Raw genomic sequence first — 19,976 nt, 5'->3', positions numbered from 1 at the left:
ATTGATTGGACCTTTTTTTTTTGCACATGGCGGCGAAGGCCTAAAGCGAAAAGGTTTTATAAAAGCCAGCTGAAGGCCTAGGACTGGGGCGACGGCGTGCGTGCCCACAGAGAGGGCTCTGAGTGCCGCCTCTGGCACCCGTGCCATAGGTTCGCCACCACTGTTCTAGTACTTTGCCACTGCCTTTCACCCTGGTTGCCTCCCATCCAAATTCACACCAGATCTGACTTGCATAGCTCTTTTGAAATCAGCCAAGATCGGCCAGCTTCTGTAACCTTACACCGAAACCGGTCATTCATCGGGAATCAGACGCGCTTAGAAGAAGATGGGCCTTAGCTTCGGGAATCCCCTTCCTTGGTTAAATCTAATAGCCCTCGGTCGTACCAAGGGACACCTGCAGAGGGCTCTGACCCACAGCTTCCCTTCCGAAGTCCCCAGCAGGCCGAGCGGTGTGGGGTGGAGCCGATCGCACTCTTTCCGAGGCGGGGTGGCCCGGGCAGCGGCGTCCTGTTCGTTTGGGGTTGTAGAGGCGGTAGAGCATGCAGGTAGAGGAGAACCGAGAAGCGCTTTTCGCGCCCCCGGCTCTTCCGTCAGGCCGTTCGCTGCGGAAAATAGCGGGTGCTCGGAGGGCGGGCTCCATCTGGGTGGGCGATCTGTCGGGTCGCGTAGTTCAGACGAGAGGCGCGGAAGACCCCTTTGGAGGGACCGGGATGGGGCGAATCCCACCTAATTCGGCTTGTGTTTTTCCTTTCCAGACCAGCTCCAAGCAAGCGGTGCAGGCGGCGGCGCAAGAGCTGCTGAAGTTTGTGCACCGCAGCCCGTCCCCTTACCACGGTAAGAAAGAGGGACTCGGCGAAATCGGGAGCTTTGCCGCCGATCCGGTTTGTCACCGGAGGCCTTCCCGGGGTGGCTGTGCCCCCTTGCCCGGCTATTCCCGGGCTTATGATGCCTTTTCTTGAATCTTAGGCCTGGCCTCACAGTTAACATGTAAAAACCCCTGTCTAGACTTGATTTTTAAACATTGCCCCTTTTTCAGATTTTTACCCAGCACTGGAATATTCACTCAGGACACAGATAGTGCAATACAAGTTCATTTTTTTAATGTGCTAAAAGCAAGTTGAATGAGGATGTTTCAGCGTTTGATTTGCCAATATAGTTACATTTCTTTTTCTTACTCCTATGTTTTTTTTCCCTACTATTGTCTTTCTCCACCTCCCAAAGTAATGTTTTTTTAGTGTCCCAATTCTTCTGTGCCACTGCAGTGTGAGAAATTATTAACTTTTATTATACTTGGGGAGCATAGGTAGATTAAAAGATAACTTTCCTATTTTCTTAGTTTCCTAAGTTTCCTTCATAATCTTTTTTGCAGAACTTTGGTCCCTGTCTTTGCTCCCTGCAAGCTATGATTAGCATAATTTGATATTGTTGAATCATTAACAGCACCTTAATTACTTCTTTGAAGCAGAAGCTCGCCCTTTTGTAATATACAGAGACAGCAAATGCAATTTTAATGTCCTTAATCTTCTCTTCCATACGCCCGTAGGATTTACTTTAATTTAATAGTAGACTTGTTGACAAACAACAAATTAACTTAACTATTTAAATAAAATTCATAATTTTGCCCAATTCATTGCTTTTTTCTCTCTTTCGTTTAAAAAAGGTTAGAAATTATATATGCATTTTGCTGACAGATCTTAATATTCCTATCTTTTGCTAATAGAATGTTCTCGTGTACTTTCAATATTAACTTTTGCACCTCCATCAGAATTACAGAACTGTAACCTCTGAAGCAAAATAACACCATTTTCAATGGCCAAACATAAGTTGCGTATTATACAGGTATTGTGGGCAGGAGCATCTGCAAGGGAGGTCAAAAAGGTTAGATGATGTAAGCATTGTGCGGCATATTCCCCCCTTTTGTATGTGTATTGTACCATCACAATGTATGAAAAGGGCGAAGCTTGCAGTAAAACACCTACTTTCATCATTTTGACAAAAGTATCAGATTCTGCAGACTCTTCTGACTGCAGGCACATTCACACAAAAGATTAAGTTACTGAGGCTGTGTAACATGAGCATGTGCCATGGATACAGATTCCAACTAATGTTAATCAGAAATGGTGGCTGCTTCAAAATAATCAAGAAGCTTAACACGAAAGCCACAAATTGGTGTTAAGGAATTGTGTGGAAATGATCCTAGATGTTCATATTAAATAACTTAACTGGTTTAGCAATGTTTGCATCCATGTTTAGCATCCAGTGGTATTGGTTAAGGTTCTCTCCCCTATATTAAAATGTCATTTTTTTATTTATTAAACCTGTATGCCGCCCATCTCACCAGCAGCAACTCTAGATAGCTTATAGACATTCAACTAAAATGCACTATAAAATGTTAAAACAATAAATAAGGACCATACATTTTAAATTCAAATAAAATTAAATTCAAATAAAACTAATTGGGATGGAGAGGGAGGGAGCAAAGTGTACACAGGGAGGAGGTGGGATGTTACCTACTCCATTAGCCACCTCCAAAGTACTATATCCCCTTTGGGACCCCAGGCTAGTTGGCATAGCCATATCTTCAAGGCCTTTTGGAAGGCCAAAACAATCCACTTCAGAGAGCCATAGTGGAAAAGGCTCTTCTTCTGGGCCTTGCCAGCCCAAAATCCTTGGCTGGCAGGGTCCGAAGCATGCCTCTTCTGCTAGTGCGACTGGGGTGGACTATTCCCATCAGAATTATACTTTTACACTCTTTTTAAAGCATGGCTTCAGAGAGTCATTAAAATATTTAAAAGCTCTGTTCTTAGAATTTTTAAAAAAGAATCTTGGATTAGGGTACTGAAATTATGTGGGGGAAATTTGGAAGGAACTTTTAGCAATACATTCTCTAACACGAGGCACAGAGTAAATATTCAGATTCCATGCTGATGAGGATATATTTAGAAATCTATGTGCAAAATGCATCATATTTGCACTATATATGCATTTCTTGCATGCACACACATATTTCTGATGTAACAGCTTTGTTTCTGCCTAGCCTCTTTGCTTCTTAAATAATTGTCTTATTTCCTTGGGTAAGCATCTTGTACATTCTGTCTTGATCTGCAATCCAAAGTGTAATAAACCAAAAGTAAGTGCAGAGGAAGACTTGCAGAGGAAGATCACATCTTGAGGCCTTAGGGCCAAAGTTGTGTTGACAGTCTCGGACAATCTTCCTAATAAATATAACCCTAAAATTGTTCTTCAGTTTTATTGACCTCCAACTTCGTTGGGATGGCAACTTTCAGAATTCTCAACTAGCTTGGGTCAAAAGCTGAAGGACAACTTGTGGAATTGCAGTCCCAGCCCAGGTGGGGGAAGGCTGCCTGAGGGTAGCCAGGATAAGATCACCATCACACCATCTGTTCCTGAGGTGTGTCAAACAATTCTGATAGCCTGATGAGCATCAGTAGAGTTGCATCGCATCCTGTTAATTTGGAGGTCACTCAGGATTGTGGATCTCTGGAGGGATTTTATAGCAAGCTTTCTTGCCAGATGCCTTAGCTGTTTCCTTTTGTGATTGCTTCTGCTCTTCCTTCCTGCAGTGGTTGCTGAATGTCGGAATCGCCTGCTTAAGGCTGGTTTCCAGGAACTGAAAGAAACTGAACACTGGGATATCAAGCCTGACAGAAAGGTGAGGAGGAGGAGGAGGAGGAGGAGGAGGAGGAGGATGAACATAATGACATTTCTGTACCTTGCTTCTGATTTATAGTTGTGTTGCCTTTATTTTGAAAGAGATGGAGGGTGGGGTGGAAGTACTTCCAGATATTTTCCTGAGAGACAAAGCAAAATATTGATGTCTCTGTTTCTTTCTGTACTCTTTTTTTGGCCTCAGTATTTTGTGACCCGAAACTTTTCAACGTTGGTTGCTTTTGCTGTGGGGGGACAATTCCAGCCAGGTAATGGCTTCACATTGGTTGGAGCTCACACTGACAGTCCCTGTTTGCGGGTAAGCAATGATATAATCCTTGTCTGATATTTTTGCCCTTGGCTGGATTTTTCTTTCCTGCTTCTACTAATTATCTTAATTTTCCCTGCTATCACATTCCTAAGCTAACAAATTCCTAAGTCTGGTTGTGCTTCAACCAGTAGAGCTTCATCTTCTTCTCCTCAGCTACAATTTCCTATATGGTGGCACTATTTCTTACGCTTCTTGGAAGGATTTCTGTTTTTGTATTCACAGCCTATTTCTTTTAAAAATGACATTAAAGTGCCACATAGTAATTGAACACGACTCTTGGGGAGACGTGAGGTTATGGTTGTGTCTCTTCCAGGTGAAACGGTCTTCAACATGTAATCAGGAAGGTGCAGTCCAGGTGGCTGTGGAAACATATGGAGGCGGTATCTGGAACACCTGGTTTGACCGTGATCTCTCTGTGGCGGGAAGAGTAATTTTCAAGGTCAGTCCTGCCTGAATTACTCTCCTACATTTTTAGATTCATACAATTGGAAAAGAACTTGAGACTCATTTCTTTCTCCATCTAGTATTATAAGGATGTCACAAAAAGATCTACTTTTGTATTACCTCAATGCATGGCAACAACTGTAGTGGATTTCTTCCCATGGACCCCAAGAAAACATAAGAAAAAAACAGATATTCCATAGCAAAAAGTTAACAGGGCAATTTTGCCATCTAAGGTGCCTTGAGATGGTTAAGTAATCTGATGTACAGAACCAGAACCAACTCCTCATGATTTTTAGTTAACTTTTTGGCAGTTGCTTTGTGAAACAGTCACTGTTCTCTGGGACTGAAGATGTTGGAGGGTTAAATGCAAACGTGTATAAATTTGTGTTGGCATTTAATCCTCCATCCAAATGTCAATGTTTGTGTTGTAAAATAGATTTCCAGGGCCTTGTGTAGAATACAATGTTTTCTATTCATTTCTTGATTGGAAATGGAAGCAATAATATTACAGAAAGAGCCCATAAGAATGTTAAGCCTCAGCACTTCTATGACTTACTGGATCAGGCTTTCAGTCCTGGTGTAATCAGTACACTCAGAGGACCCGGATGCCCAATATTCTTTATAAATGATTGGAGAGTCATTTAAAGTGTGTTATGCAGCATTTTGCTCGTTGCCTTTGCGTATGGTGCAAAGCCAAATTTTAAGGCTAAAACATATAAGGAAAGGATGCTGGAATTGGGTATGTCTAGTTTAAGGAAGAGAAGGACAAGGGGGGACATGATAGCAGTGTTCCAATATCTCAGGGGCTGCCACAAAGAAGAGGGAGTCAAGCTATTCTCCAAGGCGCCTGAAGGCAGGACAAGAAGCAACAGGTGGAAACTAATCAAGGAGAGAAGCAACCTAGAACTAAGGAGAAACTTCCTGACAGTTAGAACAATTAACCAGTGGAACCACCTGCCTCCAGAAGCGGTGAATGCTCCAACACTGGAAGTTTTTAAGAAGAGACTGGACAGCCATTTGTCTGAAATGGTGTAGGGTTCCTGTCTGAGCAGGGGGTTGGACTCGATGACCTCCAAGGTCCCTTCCAACTTTATTATTATTATTATTATTATTATTATTATTATTATTATTATTATTATTATTATTATTATTATTATTATTATTATTATTATTATTATTATTATTTTCTGAGTGGAACTAAAAACCACAAATGACTAATACACTCAAAATCTGATGTTACTTCTTATCAGAGATGCAAATCTGTCCGCCTCCACCTGAGCACAGAGTTTTCGAACAAAGCAGATTTTGCTTTTGTATAGAATTGCATTATTAAGATGTGCTAGTACAAGAGAGAAGATATAGGTATGATTACTAATGTATTGGAACATATCATTTGCACATGTTCAGAGAAGTTAATGTTCTCTTCATTTAACGTGCCTGGGAACAAAAATTGCTATTGCTGCTGTTTGCGATTTGAAATATACAGACAAGTGACAGAAACCAAAATATGTCTGTTCCTTTTCTGTCTATCTGGGATGAGAAAATTGTTCTTAAGTTATATTAAAGTAGAAAAAGTAGATGCATTTTTTTCTTCAAAAAAAATTCCGCTGCTCCAAATGTCCATTTTTAAACTTAAACTTTTAAAGAGTCTTTTTAAAGGGGTGCTCTAGAAAAAAATCTGCATACCTAATAAATAGATATTAACTTTAGATAGGTAAATTTGTGTATCTAAAGTTGCAAGACTGCTGTAACTGCCAGGTTTAGTTCTGAAACTACTATGTGACATCAACAAAACCTCTTAAGGGTTCCTTGGGAATTAATTAAAACTAACTGAAATTTTAAAATATTTGCCTTTTAGTGTCCTCTCTCTAGCTCCCTTGCCACTTTAGTTTCTAAAATTAGTTTTCCTATGTTACTTAAATGAGCAAAGCGTATATTCTGCTATGAGAAATACTCCTGAAGTGTCAAATGTTGCTTGGATCTCAAAACTTAAGAGGAAGAGGTGAGGGAAATCTTGCCACATCTTAAAAATAACTTCAACAAGGCTGTGTTTGATTGCTCTTGGAAGAATGGTGGGAAATTAATTTTATCAATTTAGGTTTGAAAAATTGTACAAATTGCACATTGCATCTCATAATAAATAAGGAAAATAAAACTGAGGCTAGAACCCGTTTATTATAAACAGACTACTTCTGAGAAGACTTGCACTCAGTGGTAATTTTCCCAGATTATGAAATGAGTTTTGCCTTTATTCACATAAGTTTCTTGTTCTCATGTTTTTAAGAACATCTGAAAATACATTCAAAATGTACCCCTAGGGCAGGGGTAGGCAACCTTGGCTCTTTTATGACTCGTGGACTTCAACTCCCAGAATTCCTGAGCCAGCCATGCTGAGGGGAAAGGGAGAGGTTTCCAAGCTGAGCCATGCTGGCTCAGGAATTCTGGGAGTTGAAGTCCACGAGTCATAAAAGAGCCAAGGTTGCCTACCCCTGTCCTAGGGATACGCAGTGCTTTGCATTGGAAGCAGAAGGGAACACGGAAGTGCATATTGTGCATAAGACTCTGTGTCCCTTGCAAAACACTTTTTTCTGCTTCAGATTTAAATTGCTGCATGCACACCCATGCAAAACACTAGAAGGCTAAAATAGATTTCAGCAGTTGGCAAAGATGCATTCTGTGAGCTTTCTGTGCCAACACTTGTCCCTCTTGATATGTGTTTTCCCAGGTAGATATTGGAGTCTTATTTCTTTAGGTCTGCTGTGTGAGAAGGGGACTCTTGAAACCTCTAGCTTTTCAATATGTATAAGGGATGTGGAGAAGCAGAAAATACTGAATCACGTATTTTGGGCTTCATGCATACTAGAAAACAAACATACCAAAAGTTTGTTTATATGTACAGCAGACTTACGCGTCACATTAATTTGAATTGGGATATATTGAAAAGCATGATTCACACATGATAAGGAAGTATAAATTAGGACTTGCAAACCATAATGGTTTCATTTGTGCAATATGCATTCCTTTGGGACCGGCTAACCTGAAGGATTGTCTTTTTTCCAAGAGTCTCTACCCGTCCAACTCAATCTAGCAGAATGGGCATGCTGCAGATCGCATCAGTTGAAGGGGACGGATTCCTGCCCTATGGAACATCCTCCTTTTGGAGATTAGAATGGCCCCAATCCTGATAGCCTTTTGTAAAGGCCTAAAACCCTGGCCATGTTCCTGAGCCTGCAGTGCTGAATGTGTCAAGAGCCCCCTTTCCTGGTTTTATTGCAATAGGCCAACTGTCTCGGCTGCTATGTATATTAATTTGGATGTTTTTAATTGTTTTTTCTTGTTTTAAAATGTTTTTCATGTCTTAAGTGTAATATATTTTTTGAATTGTAAACTTACCAAAGTCATTGATTGAGATGAGTGGCTATAGAAAAGGAAGGAGGGAGGGAGAGAGGGAGGGAGGGAAGGAAGGAAGGAAGGAAGGAAGGAAGGAAGGAAGGAAAACCCAAAGAAGCCCTGTTACCAGCCAGCCTATAGTGTGCCAATAAGAAGCCTGCAAGTGTAGATTATCTCTTCCTTGCATTCTCCAGATGTGATTCCCAAAATTTCATGCCATCAAAATGGCTGGCAATCATGGGAACTCCATTCCCAATATTTCTGGATCACCCAATTATGTGAAACTGATTTATTAAGGACTCGAGAGTTTATTAAACAGTGGATAACTTCTAGATGAAGAGCTGAAGGCGCTAAAGTATGGTAATATCCTTGCTGAATGGAGATGGATAAAGATTGGATCTAAAACTTGATATTTCTTCCTGTGTTGAAACCAGCACACATTTCCTTATGTGCTACCTCGAGTATTTCTGCTTAAGCAGACTAGTCTCTGAAGAATAAAGTGAATTGCACAAAAAATAGAGTCCTGTGGAATTTTTGTAGCTTTGTAAGTCAATAACGGTCAATGAAAAGTTCATCTTGAAAGCACTTGAGGCTGAAATAGATATAATACAAAGGATCTCTCTTCAAATCACCAGTTTCTTATTTGGCAGCAGTGTTGTTAAAGATTACTACATTTCCTCTTTCCCGGCCACTAAACACTGGGGCTGGGAAATTAAAAATAAAACTGTTCGGATAAAAATCAGAGCCATGAAATTCTCCACCTGTTCTTAGTTAAAGTTCAATGATGCATTTATTTGGGCTATTGGAGTTGGTTTTCTTTTGATAACTGCTAAGACAGAGTTACTTGCTGGAGCTGTTTCCTGTATAGCTTTCCTCTATTCTATCCTTTTTTTTAATCGTGAGATTTACTCATTCAGTTCAAACAACAGTGGTTTTATACTGCTTTCTGTTTCATTGCAGGACCTGTCCACGGGGCGGCTGGAGCAACAGCTAGTGAGGGTGGAACAGCCTATTCTCCGCATCCCAAATTTAGCCATCCATCTCCAGCGCAACGTGAATGAGAGCTTTGGACCAAATACTGAGCAACACCTGTGAGAGAGTAAACAGTCCTTGTCCTGCACTGTCTCAGACAAGGAGCCTTTCTTGGAAGCTGTTATGTTAGGGCTAATCAGTTAGTCAGTCTTTAGGAAAAGAGATCCCAGGAGCCCTGTTTATCGACTTCCTTCCTGGCAAGGGCTGCAGTGCAAAGGAGCTTTGCTGGAATTGGACCAAAACCTTAATTATTGCAGTATGTTGTTCCCGCACTGTCAGACTAAATGGCTCTAGGAAATCCATAACAAGCATGGCACAAGTGTGGAAGTCCAGTCTCCCTATTATTCCCCACCAATTGGGGAATAAACATCCTTGTTTATTTCTTAACTCGGTGCTATGTCTTGCAGTACTGAATTCCATAGATTAACTTTGTGCTGTGGACAAAAGTTCCGATTGTGCTGCACGCGCACATACACATAACCACACTGAGTAACCTTTTATTGTGTACGATTCTGGAGAAAGGATGTTGCAGTTTTATCAAACATTTGTAAGTGGGATTCAGGAAGGGCTTTTGCCAATGTGACATTTTGAGTTGGTAAACACTTTTACAAGAGATTTGCCTTAAGGCTTTCCCCTTCACCTTATCGCTTCTCTTTTAATAAAGCCAAATAATCATCTGGCAAACAAAGTATGAATTCTCTGCTTTCAATATACTGTGTACGATATTGCTTTTATTATGAGTCCCTTTGATTTCCCTTGGTTAAGGTAGTTACTATTAAAGTAGAATCCACCTTAAAATAAACATAGGTGAAGTTATAATGTTGGTCCAGATTTACTCAGAGCGGATTTCTTGAATCTGTGGAGTATAAGTAATGCTATTCTGTCCAGTTCCCTGCTTGATAACAGGAGATCATGAGCAAGGATGTCCTCATTCAAGAGCACCCAGCTAAAAGACTGCTAGCAAGGGAGGGCTTGATATACTTCTTGGCCATTCACTGCCTGGGTTGAATGCTACTTTTCTGCTGCTCAGTGTGCTCCCATCAATGGAAGCGATCTTTAGTGATCTCCCATCTCCTTGCCTTGCAATTTCTCTTACTGTCCTAGAGGACCTACCGTCCTTTGGAACCGTTACTGAGGTGGGTATAGAAGACTACAAGTTCAGGAAAAAATTATGAAGGTTGTCTCTTCCGCCGGTCAGCCATCAGAAGCCTTTCTTCTCTGGCTTGGAACTCTCAGAACCTGACCATGACCTTCAGACTTTTACGTGAAGGCTTGGTTTGCATTTGTAGTAACTGAATAGTAGGATGGAGTCTGCCAGGGGAGTAGAGTTCGCCTCACAATGATAGGAAAAAAAACACATTCATGCTCACATTTTCTTTCAGAAAAGCTGCATCTGGAGGCAAAGGAGCCTTCTTCTGTCTAGAAGTGCTGAACAAGACCTCTTATACTATCCAGGATGTTCTCTAGCTCTTGGATGCTTTAACACAGCGGTTCTCAACCTATGGGTCACGACCCCATTTGGGGTCGATCGACCATTTCACGGGGGTCACCAAGCAAGGCTGTCCGCCATTTTTTCCCCCTTTTCCGGCGGGTGCCTTACCTCCCTTGAGCTGGGCCAGCTGGTGGTCGGCCTGCTCCATCTCTGCCGCTTGCCAGCTACGCCTCGGCTGGCACAGGGGGCGGAACCACACATGCGCGGCGCTCCCGGGCAGGGAAAGTCCTCGACTTACGACCGGTTGGGTAGTCCTCGACTTACAACCGGTTTAGTCCTCGACTTACGACCGGTTTAGTCCTCGACTTATGACTGGTTTAGTCCTCGACTTACGACCGATTGGGGGTCGCGGCATTAAAAAGGTTGAGAACCACTGCTTTAACAGTATTCTGAATGTAATGATGGGAGAACATCCTGAGAAAAACAGGAGAAATATCTAGAGCAGTTTTCCAAACTGTCACGCCCTTTAGGTGGGTTGGACTAGATTCCCATCCCTCCCCAGTATTTTGCAGATTGAGAATAATAGATGATGTAATCCGGGATTTCGGGACACTACCTCCATGGGGATGAGAAGTGTGTGACCTATTAGCTACCTACAGGATGCTCTGCTTGCTTCCTCAGCTCTGAATTCTGCTGGCTCTGTATTTTTAAGTTCTAAGATTCTCCAGGGAGCAACTATAACAGCCAGTTCATTGGCTTTTCACAGGGTTCCAATTCTGGCCACTCAAGCCCAGGAGATATTGGAGAAGGGAGACTCCATAACAGAAGACAGCTGCACCCAATCTTTCCAGGTAAGATAATTGGATAGGGCAGGGGTCTTCAAACTTGGCCCTTTTATGACTTGTGGACTTCAACTCCCAGAATTCCTAAGCCAGGCACACTGGCTGAGGAATTCTGGGAGTTGGAAGTCCACAAGTCATAAAAGGGCCAAGTTTGAAAACCCCTGGGATAGGGGGTGCAGTAGACTCGTCAGTCTGTATCAATCATAAGCTGTTGGTTGGGAGCAATAGGGCTGCAAGTGAGGGAATGCCTGTCTCTGTCACTGTAGGATGTTCGCCAGAGTTGTTGCACATTCCTAACTTCTCTCTTGTCTACCAGAATCGTCATTCTCCAATTCTGATCTCCCTTCTCTGCTCCCATCTGGAAGTGAAACCTGAACAACTGGTGGAGATGGAACTGTGTTTAGTAGATACCCAGCCCCCAGTAAGCACAGTTTTATTTTTATTTTTGCATTGCTACATAATGAGTTGGGGTGTAGGTTCAGGTGGCTTGTGTTTAGGCAGTGCCGCGTTTTAAAGGGCAGGTTGCAAGAGAGAGATAAAATCGTGTTTTTCTGTAATGTAGCTTGATTTTCTAGAAATGCCCGTGAGATTTGTCAAGAGGTTGAGACCTGCTCCAGCTTCATACTCTGCTTTGTTTTCATTTATTTGCTCACATGTAGGCAGTATGAGAGATATAGAGATGGGGATACACTAGGAAGGGCAAAAACATTTCCCAAATTATGGTGACATAGCTGCCAAAAAGGTAACTGATGTTTGAGAAAATATTAACAAGAGCATAAGAGTCCAGATTATGGGAAATAATTCTTGTATTTTATTCTACCTTGGCTATACCACATTTAAGGTGCTATGTCCAGTTCTGAGCATTGTAATCAAAATGGATCTGGAACAACTTAAAAGAAGGAAGTGAGGGGACTGGAAATCCAAGTCCTATGAGGAAAGTTTATTTGTTTGCTTATGAGATTTGTCCACTGTTTTAAATCTAATGGATTCTAGGCAGCTCACAGAACTGGTTTAAGATTGAGAGGAAGTATAATAGCAGTCCATAGGATTGCCAACTAGACTTCGTTGTCATCTCTGAGGGCAAGAGTGGAGCCCTTGGGTTAAATCTGTAGGGATTTAGGGTCAAGTTAGATAGTCTTAGGAATTTCCTGACAATAGCAGTAGTCAGCCAGTGGGATAGGCTATCTCAGTGTTGGTGAACCTATGGCACGCATGCCAGAGGTGGCACTCAGAGCCCTCTCTGTGGGCACGCGTGTTGTCGCCCCAGCCCCGCCTCCCCCCACGGCCCCCTCCTCACCAGCAGACCCCCAGAGGAGTCGCCTCCGAGTACGGCCTGTGCAGAGCAGCGCAGCCAAGGACATGGCAGCCGGGCAGCAGGGACAAGACTCCGCCCTCGCGCCCTGTCACGTGCAGATAATGCTGCGGGATGTGGGCAGAGGGCGTGGCTGCCATGGCGCTGCTGGGCTGCCTGGGCGATTTGCTGCGGCAGGTCGTGTAAGCGGTGGGTGACCCTGCGGGCAGGCAGAGTGTGGAGCGGGCGGGGGCAGGGAGATGGGGGCGGGGGCGGGTTTTGGGCACTTGGTCTCTAAAAGGTTCGCCATCACTGGGCTATCTCATAAAGTGGTATGTTTCCCTTCGGTGGAGTCTTCAGACAGAGACAAGGTAGCCATCAGGCCAAAGTGCTTTAACAAATCCTATAAGCAGGGACCAGATGCCCTTCAAGGATTCTGTCAATTGTATCATTTTATTTTATTTTATTTTGCCCATGACTTCCCAATAGACACTGGGTGGTGCCTTCAATGAATTTATATTCTCTCCTCGCCTGGATAACCTACACAGCTGCTATTGTGCCCTGCAGGTGAGTAACTTAATATCAGGAGCTTTCTTGTTGCTTTGCTGCTATCTCAGCACCCAGGAAAGGGCTACACTGGAACATACAAGTAGTCCTTGACTTACAACCATTCATAGTTAGAACAGCGCTGAAGAATGTGACTTATGATGAGTCCTCGCACGTATGACCATTGCAGCATCCCTGTAGCCATGTGATCAGAATTCAGGTACTTGCCAACTAGCATGTATCTACTACGGTTGCAGTGTCCCAGAGTCACATGATCACCATTTGCGACTGCACCAGGAGCTTCTGGCAAGGAAAGTTGGGGGGGGGACCAGATTTGCTTAATGACAATGATTTGCATGACCACAGTAAAAGGTTGTAAAATCTCTAAGCAACGGAAGTACCTTCTCAGTTGTGGTCATAAGTTGAGGACTACTTGTAGATGCTATTTGCTCTCCATGCATTGTCTGGCTTTCTGCTATGCACGGCATCAGATTCTAACAGAAAGTTACCCTGGAGGCCCTTATGCACCAGCATCTTCCTGCAGGTTGAGCTGAATAGGAGAGGTGAGGATCATAAGCCCAAACCCTCTTGTCAGAGCATGCACAGTCTTAGTGCGCTGAGATAACCCAGGAGTAAACACTAAAGTAAACAATGGTCTATATTAAATGGTGATTTATCTTACACTATCTACAATATCATACACCAGGAACAATATACATACACGTGCTAATACAGCAGGATCCAATACACAGCAGTTACAGCAGGAAACGGAAGAGAGAAAGAACACATCAGCAGAGCCTTCCCTTTATACAAAGGCTCTTAAAGAGACACAGACCCTGCTGAGTCATTCCCATCATTACATCTTACATTACATAAGCTGGTTAGCTGTTAAATCAATACCTTGACACCTCTGGTGACCCAAAAGTTCCTGGTGTTCAAGAGGGCTATATGTCCTTCATTTTGTGCTCCTGGCAGAGGTCTCGGCTCAAGAGGCGTTCATCTCTCCTGAGCTTTAAAAGAATGGCTCTTTATCTGCGCATTCCTTTCCTTGAAGGAGACTGCTGCTTTAGAAGCCTCTTAGGAAAGCCAAGCAGCTGAGATCACCTCACTCTGTTTTGTACATATGTGCGTGCCGGGAAAAGGCTTGTAATACGAGGGATTGGGAACCTAGTCTGTTGTTTTTAACTGGGCTTGATGCTTGAAGATAGGCCAGACTGATGGGCGCAGGGGAACACAGAGGGAAAAATGTCCTGCCGACAAACAGAAGGGGTAGAAATGACACTAGGGAAGGTAAGCCACCAATTGGCCTCCCTGTCGGGTCCATTCAGACTTAGTCTAATGAAGGAAGTCAAGGTAACCATGAAGATGACTCCTCCAACCAAACCATCCTGTTCCTCAGTGCTGAGTCAATTGCTGATTAAAACATATAATGCACATATTGCTGAAGCCTGGCTGAATTGAGTTATTCTGTTAACTCACCTCATCCAGCTTTGTCTCCATGTTGTAGCATCCTGAGATCTGACAGCAGGGAGTTAGAATATCAGCATCCGCAGCATCCTCAGGACAGATAGCTGGTTTTGAATATGTACTGCTGCTTTTGGCAGCCAGGAAAGTTTATGCTTTTTATTTGCTCTACTTTTCACAGTCTCCTCCTGAGCTCTGGAATGACCTTGGATGACCTATTCTTTCTGTTCTAGAGCATCTCTAACAGAACATGTGTGCTTCAAATCCATGCATAGACCAAATGTACTTTTGCTGGGTCTGCACAGATGAAACATATGGCTGGGCCCAGGGAAGGGTCATCATGTACATGCAGATCTTGTACCTGTTCTGTGCATAAAAATAGCCTGTGGGATCAGGCCAAGGCCCATCTTACTCTAGCATCTTGTTTCTGTGCAGTACTCATAAGCAGGAGATGGCAACATGTTCCTTATTTCTGCTATATTCCTATAACATTTTGAGGAATGCTGTCCGCAACCTGGGGGGGGCATATTTTTCCAATCCTGCTTTTTAAAAACGAAGTTAGTGGCCTAAAGGTTGAATCATGGCAAATGGACCAATCTATGTTAATCTGAGACATTTCATTTGATTAAAGCCATGAATGAAGGCAAATATGTGTGTCCCAGGATAATGGTGCAGGATCCAATCTGGGTCGGTCACCAGGACTATGCACTAGAGTAGCCCAAAGCACACATTCTGGTGAGAAAGAAGTTCCCTGAGGATGGAGTCCAGCATATGTCTGAAAGCCTGGAAGACTAAACCTTTGGTCCTGATGACCGACCCAGACTGGATCCTGCAATAAGTTAAGAGTGCAGTCAAGAGGCTCACTTACCTGGCAAAAAGGAGACCTCCTCCAGTGTCCCTCCTAAACTATGGAATGCATTTCTTTCATATACACGGACACGCTTGGTGTTCACAAATTTCATGAAGGTTGAATGTGTAGAGACCAGCAGAGCATCCCACAAAGGTTGATCGACTGAACAAATATTAAAATCATGTTTCTCTAGGAAACAGAGCAAAAGGGAATAATCGTGCCATTTACATGTGGAAGTAAAAGTAATTGCGCATTTACGCAAACAGCATTAACATTTAACAGCATCTTCAGAAGGACAGGAGACAAACAGTACAAATTGAAAGATTTGGAGGAATTTAACAAATCTAGTTGGCCAACTTAGATACAGATCAGCATTTTTAGCAATTAGTATCTATTATTTACAGTTTTATTACTCTCTTACTTCTACCACTGCAATGAATTTCTGACATAGAAGAGGGTAGTGTTAAGAATTGGGCTTAGAGGAGATGTTTCTGTATTGTAGCTACAAAGAGCTTAAAGGAACTGGAGAGAAATCAAAACTCTCTATTTTCCTAGGCTGGTATATTTTTCCAGATGGGCATTTTGGAAGAACACTTAGTCAAGACTTACAAATAGGCTTCCTTGTTGAGTGGGAGGTCTAATTCAGGTTTCTTCTTGTATGAATGATCTAGCTATGAACTGCAGATTCTTCCTGTCCTAGGCTTTAAGCTTCCAGCATTCTGACAGATACTAACTCATAAACCCGGGAGAAAGCCAGAAGAAAGTATTTTTGAAAATCCTTAGGCATTCCCTATCTTATCTGTTCACCTCGGTCCCCTGTCTACCCCTTCAGGCTTTGATTGAATCTACCGATGATCCTGATGTTCTTGCTCAAGAGCCCAATGTGCGCCTGGTTGCACTCTACGACAATGAAGAGGTTAGTGGTAAGCTCTTTTTCTGAATGGGAGGTCAAAGGAGCCTTTCCTGTTCTGATCTGAAGGGATACTTACCGTAACATGGTTAAATCTAATAGACCACATGGGTTGGGAGATTTTTTTTTAACCACTCTTTCAACCCTTTGACATCCAAAACTGATGAGCGGGGATAAAGCTGATCTCCAAATTGGGATGGCAATTAAAATTCTGGTAGCATCAAAACGCTTCTTGATACTTCACCTTTTGAATGCATCTTTGTGGCAGGTTGGTTCAGAAAGCGCTCAAGGGGCTGCCTCCCTCCTCACGGAGCTTATTCTTCGTCGCATTTCATCTTCGCCCCAGAACCTTACAGCATTTGAGGAAGCAGTGCCCAAATCGTGCATGATCAGTGCAGATATGGCTCATGCAGTGCACCCCAATTATGCGTAAGTATGTTGCTAATGGAGAGTGCATTTTGTCACAAGGATGCTTGCTGCTTTCAAAAAACCTATTTTCATTTGTTACCCACAATTCCATCCTTCAGATTGTATGAATCTTAACAGGGAAAGCTACCTGAATAATAAAAACCTCAGACTCTCTTGTAAGCTGCCTGTTGTACTTTCCCCATATCTGAAGAGGCAAAGGGCTATTTAAAATCTCCTTATCACTTTGGGTTATTTGTATATCACAGGGTAGATGACTGATACTCCTCTCCAAATTATAGATCAGGCCCCAGTCCTAGGCCTTCAGCTGAATTTTATAAAACCTTTTCGCTTTAGGCCTCCGCTGCCGTGTGCAACAAAAAAAAGGTTCAATCAATCAGTCAATTTCAACTTCTCGCGGGGAAAAAAAAAGATCTTGCAAAGTTGAAATTTGATTGATTGAACTGTTTACTCCCACCCAGTCTGCTGTTACCACCGCAGCCACGCCCACCCAATGGGCTATGCCCACTCAATTGGCCACACTTACCCAATGGGCCACACCCAGCCAATGGGCCACACCCACCCGGCACCTGACGATGCATAAGTGGGTTTTGGGTTGCAGTTTGGGCACTCGGTCTCTAAAAGGTTCGCCATCACTGTTATAGATGATTCCCCAATATAGGTATGTATGTATATATGTATGTATATGTTTAATTTCTATGGGAATCCATATCTTAAAACAAGTGATTGTATATATGTATGTATGTATTTAATTATTATAAGCACCCTTATCTTAAAACAAGTGACTGTATTTAATTTCTATAGGCACCCATATCTTAAAACAAGTGACTCTGGGCAGCCAACAATCATAAAACAAAAACAGTTCCAATATCATACAAAAATAAATATATATGGCAAGAGGGGAAAAAATGTCATCGTAGATGTCAATATATCCAGGAAAAGGGACCCTTCACCCACTTGGGGGCCCAGGGACAAAGCCAGGCCTTCAGGTCCTTATGAAAGGCCAACAGGATCAGAGTCAGCTCTGAGGGGAGAATGTTCCAGAGGCTACGGCAGAGAAAGCACATCTCCTAGTCCCCACCAGCTGACATTCCTTGGCTGACAGAACCCACAGCATATCCAGCCTGTTGGACCGAATTGGATGCGTAGAAATCATTTTGTTCCTGGGTTTTGGGTTCTCTGAAAGTGACTAACTTTTTAGAACGGATCCATTCACTTATTTTGTAAAGGACTGAGCCAGGATTCGGGGCAGAGTCATGAGCAAGCCCTCTTTCTTCCAAAGCCTTGAAGTTGCCAAAATGAGTACAGGTAGTCCTCAACGTATGACCACAATGGAGCCCAGAATTTCCATCACGCCAGTCATAAGTCAAGGCGCTCAAGTGACCATTTTTGTGACCTTTTTTTGGGGGGGGGAGCTCTCATTAAACAAGTGGGGCAGTTGTAAATCAAACCAGGTTATAAGCTCTGCCATAACTTAAAATTGGTGCTAGGCAACCAGTCGTTAAGCGAGAACTGCCTGTATGATAAAAACTCAACTTGAATATGCAAGTGGGTCCGTTCAGCCCTCCATGCTGTGTGCTTTTAAGCTTGAAGCATCTTTCAGAACTGGTGCTGAGATGGCTTCCATCATCCTGTTGCTGATGTGCTGCAGAATAAAGTAATTTTATTCTAATCGTTTGAAGCACTTTTCTCTCCAGGCCAGAGGTTCTGTGCTAATGAAAGATCTCTGCACAAAGACTTCTTCGTTGGTTCTCTCAAAAGAGCTAGTCTGTCTCATCTATTAAAAATGGTTTGAATGCATTACAGTGACAGCTCCTCTTTCCTTCTGTCCTCTGATCTTTGAAATTCAGGCCCAAGCGGAAGTGCTTATTATAGGCTGTTCTTTTTGCAGGGACAAGCATGATAAGAACCATCGGCCACAGTTTCACAAGGTAGGTAACACGGGCTAGTTGGCCAGGGCGTGTTTTTGAAAGCTAGGCATCTCAGCAAGCAACACAGGAACAACTCACTGAGGGGCAGATTCAAATGCAAAACCCGTTCTTGAAATGGAGATTTCGTTTTCTTATTTGAGAGCCAGCTGTGGGAGTGCTCAAAACAATGATAACCAGTTTGAATAGATTCAGCATTGGGGAGGGCTCAGGAGATACTCCATATGGCAGATGACTGGTGGAAAAGCACTTTCTGGAGATTATGCTGTTGTTTTGGTGGCCTAGATGTGGGAAAGTATACTAAAAGCAATTATTTTGATTATTGGAAGCTATGTCTTCCTTCCTATTGAGCAAAACAATTGTGCTTCACCCAGATGAAGAGATGGGAAGAGAGTTGGAGAAAAGCAGACAGATAGGAAGGAAAGCTCTCTTTTTATATATTTTGTATCTTAAATAAGTAAATTATTTATGGGAAGAGATCTATCATTTTTAAGAGTTTTAAGAGTTCAGAATCTGGTGGGAAGCACCAATCGAACCCTGGAACAATTGGACATCTGAAGAAAGCCCAGGTAGAATTAACAAATACTGGTGATTTCCTGTGCAGGGACCTGCTCTGAAGATAAACAGCAACCAACGCTATGCCTCCACTGCTGTCACGGAGGCATTGATTCGTGAGATTGCCACTCGTGTCAACGTTCCTTTACAAGTAAGCATGTTAAAAAGTAAAGATTCCCTTTATCCATGCACTTTCATTGGCAACACTACACAGACTCCCAGTCTAGCCTGTATCTCTGGTACACCCTGGTGTTTTCTGTCCCAAGTACTAAGCAGGCCTGACCCACTTAATTTCCAAGCTTAAAGAAGGTTGACTGCATGCTGCCAATGGCTGTATGGTGCTTCAGCCATTAGGAACTGCCACTGCACTACATCACTGTACACTCGCTGGGGGCAAATCATCCTACCTGCCAGGAACAGGGGAAATAACACCAGGGATGCTGGGCTTTATAGTTAAATGCTAAATGAAGGGCTTCTCCCTCTGAAGATGTTCCCTTCTCCCTTTTCATTTGGTGGTTCAGTCCACATTAGAAACTTCAGCTTGATTGTTGAGTTGGACTGGCCAGTACCAAGGATCTGAGAAGCCCATTCAAAAGATTCAGTTCTATATCCTGCTCTCCCTCCTTCATTGCTATCAAAGAGATTGTCAGTTGTCTGCTCTTTTTTTTCTCTCTCTCTCTCTCATGTCGGTTACAGGAATTTATGGTTCGAAATGATTCTCCTTGTGGCACAACCATTGGACCCATCCTGGCTTCCCATCTTGGTTTGCGTGTTCTTGATATGGGTTGCCCACAATTAGCTATGCACTCCATTCGTGAGATGTGCTGCACCTCAGGGGTTCTTCAGACCATCACTCTCTTCAAGGT

At 42.9% G+C, this 19,976-nt stretch overlaps 1 protein-coding gene across 1 annotated transcript in view; it reads left to right on the top strand.

The window, feature by feature from the left end:
• Window positions 1–458: 458 nt before the first annotated feature.
• Window positions 459–19,976, top strand: part of DNPEP (aspartyl aminopeptidase) — a gene marked incomplete in the record, with an annotated part of 21,082 nt that continues 1,564 nt past the window's right edge. Inside the window, 14 exon segments of the mRNA XM_015816701.1 lie at window positions 459–545; window positions 756–834; window positions 3,585–3,673; window positions 3,875–3,988; window positions 4,314–4,439; window positions 8,795–8,925; window positions 11,065–11,149; window positions 11,457–11,561; window positions 12,921–12,998; window positions 16,124–16,207; window positions 16,470–16,630; window positions 18,519–18,558; window positions 19,160–19,261; window positions 19,807–19,974. Coding sequence (XP_015672187.1) covers window positions 540–545; window positions 756–834; window positions 3,585–3,673; window positions 3,875–3,988; window positions 4,314–4,439; window positions 8,795–8,925; window positions 11,065–11,149; window positions 11,457–11,561; window positions 12,921–12,998; window positions 16,124–16,207; window positions 16,470–16,630; window positions 18,519–18,558; window positions 19,160–19,261; window positions 19,807–19,974 — 1,368 coding nt within the window.

The sequence above is a fragment of the Protobothrops mucrosquamatus genome, unplaced genomic scaffold (assembly GCF_001527695.2).
Source record: "Protobothrops mucrosquamatus isolate PMUCROS unplaced genomic scaffold, P.Mucros_1.0 scaffold481, whole genome shotgun sequence".
NCBI lineage: Eukaryota > Metazoa > Chordata > Lepidosauria > Squamata > Viperidae > Protobothrops > Protobothrops mucrosquamatus.
This window is presented reverse-complemented; position numbering and strand designations above follow the sequence as displayed.